This window comes from Poecilia latipinna, unplaced genomic scaffold (assembly GCF_001443285.1).
Source record: "Poecilia latipinna isolate Pla-1442-1.1 unplaced genomic scaffold, P_latipinna-1.0 Scaffold7454, whole genome shotgun sequence".
Lineage (NCBI taxonomy): Eukaryota > Metazoa > Chordata > Actinopteri > Cyprinodontiformes > Poeciliidae > Poecilia > Poecilia latipinna.
The window spans coordinates 1-1,820 of NW_015120070.1; the positions used below are offsets into that span (position 1 = coordinate 1).

A 1,820-nucleotide genomic window follows, 5' to 3' on the forward strand; every position below is an offset into this window, starting at 1 on the left:
CAGTGCTTCACCAGCGTCAGAGAGATTCTGTAGATTTATTCTGTGCAGTGAATCCGTTTCTCACTTCTAACATTCAGAACAAAAACTCTTTATTTTTGACAGGGTGAAATAAGATAATATAAGTAATGGTCTTTTCCACCCATGTAAACTGGTGAATGTTATAAAATATATTACAACAATAATGTTTTATTTCTAAGGTAGACTCTTGTGTCAGATAATCTAAGTCAGTGTTAGAGAATAGTTAAAACTTTTTAAGATTTACTCGGTTAGCCTTCCTAGCGGGGCTGTAACACCGGTTATACCCCGAGCTCTATGGCTAATCTGGCATTTTGCTGGTGGACATAAATACAGTATAGTAATATTCTATCGACAAAATATAAACAATATCTTATCCCCCGAGCCCTCACGTCAATAGTCCATCGATTTGAACAAAAAATATCCTGCAGTGCTGAGGCATCTTCTACTGTTAGCTTAGCGAAGTAGGAGCGACGACCGCTCCAAGATGGCCGCCGCATTTCCTCCGCTTGAGCAGCCAATGTGGGACTGGTCTTTATTATGTCTATGGCTCCTGATGCAGGTGAGCTACCTGAGTGTTCTTCGCGCTGTTGGCCGCAGCACGGGAACCCAACCGGACCAGAAAACCCGGATCCGGCAGCTGGTCAGCAGCACCATCCTCATCTTCCTAGTCTGTTTCTCTCCGTATCATGTCTTCCTGCTGCTGCGGACGCTGTTCGAGCGTGACTGCAGCTTCATTGCAAGTGAGTTTCCTGTGAGATCAGGTGACTTTTCTGTTGGGAACAGGTGACCCCTGCACGGTTTTTCATCTCCGTTTCTGATTCGTGCAGGAATCTTTAACTACTACCACGTGTCGCTGCTCCTCACCAGCCTGAACTGCGTCGCCGACCCGGCGCTCTACTGCTTCGTCAGCGAGAGCGCCCGCCGCGGGCTGCACCGTGCCATCGTCAGACCTGTCTCCAGGGTCATCTGCTGCTGCTGTCGCCGAGGCAATGCCAGCCCTGTCGGCCCAGCCGGCGACTCCCACGAGGTGGCGAAGGACGGCGGGCAGAGTGTGACGCTGCTGACCCACAGCTACACACCTCTGAATCCCAAGACAGGCAGCGGAAATGCAACCTCTGACCCCTCGACTGTCCCAAACAAGTCCCGGGCAGAGAACAGCGGAGACATGGGAGGAAGGACCGGGGACAGGGACAGGAAGTGCAGTTGAAACATGGCGGCTGTAGGCAGTCAGACTGCCAGCCGGGTTTTATGATATTACCGTGGTTTCATCCGAACAGCTGAAGGTTAAACTTTGACCTTTGACCTGTGGTTTCTACAGGGGGACTGGCTGCCCTTTACTGATTGGTCAAAAACCGACCGGAGACAATCTGAGTGAAAGGCAGAAATGCGAGCAGACTGAGTCGGAAGCCAGAAAGTTTTGTAGCAGACAATTGCAGGAACCCAATGTCCGGAACCAGGAACCGTCTGGACCAGGGCTGGACCAAGGCATAAGCAAACTAAGCAGCCGCTTAAGGGGCCCCCTCAGTGGAGCAGATTTTTTTGTTTGTTTTAATAATAAATTATGTCATTATAATATCAAAAACACATAACTTAACTGTGAAGTGATTTGTTTTTACAATAAGTTTAATAATGTATGTAGAAATTATTTTATTGATAAAAATAAAAACATAAATTGCTCTTGAGGTCCCCTGGTGGCCGCCATAGGTACTGCACACTCCGTCGGTACCATGAGCTGCAATGAGCATCCAAACGTCCAAAGCTCCGGTCAGAAGCTAAGTTAGCAAAACAATGTCTCAGAAAAG

At 48.1% G+C, this 1,820-nt stretch overlaps 1 protein-coding gene across 1 annotated transcript; it reads left to right on the forward strand.

The window, feature by feature from the left end:
* Positions 1–8: 8 nt before the first annotated feature.
* Positions 9–1,598, forward strand: LOC106944228 (ovarian cancer G-protein coupled receptor 1-like). Its single transcript, XM_015027439.1, has 2 exons — positions 9–758; positions 846–1,598. The coding sequence occupies exons 1-2, from the start codon at positions 503–505 to the stop codon at positions 1,223–1,225; spliced, it is 636 nt and encodes a 211-aa protein (XP_014882925.1). The 5' UTR covers positions 9–502; the 3' UTR covers positions 1,226–1,598.
* Positions 1,599–1,820: the final 222 nt, after the last annotated feature.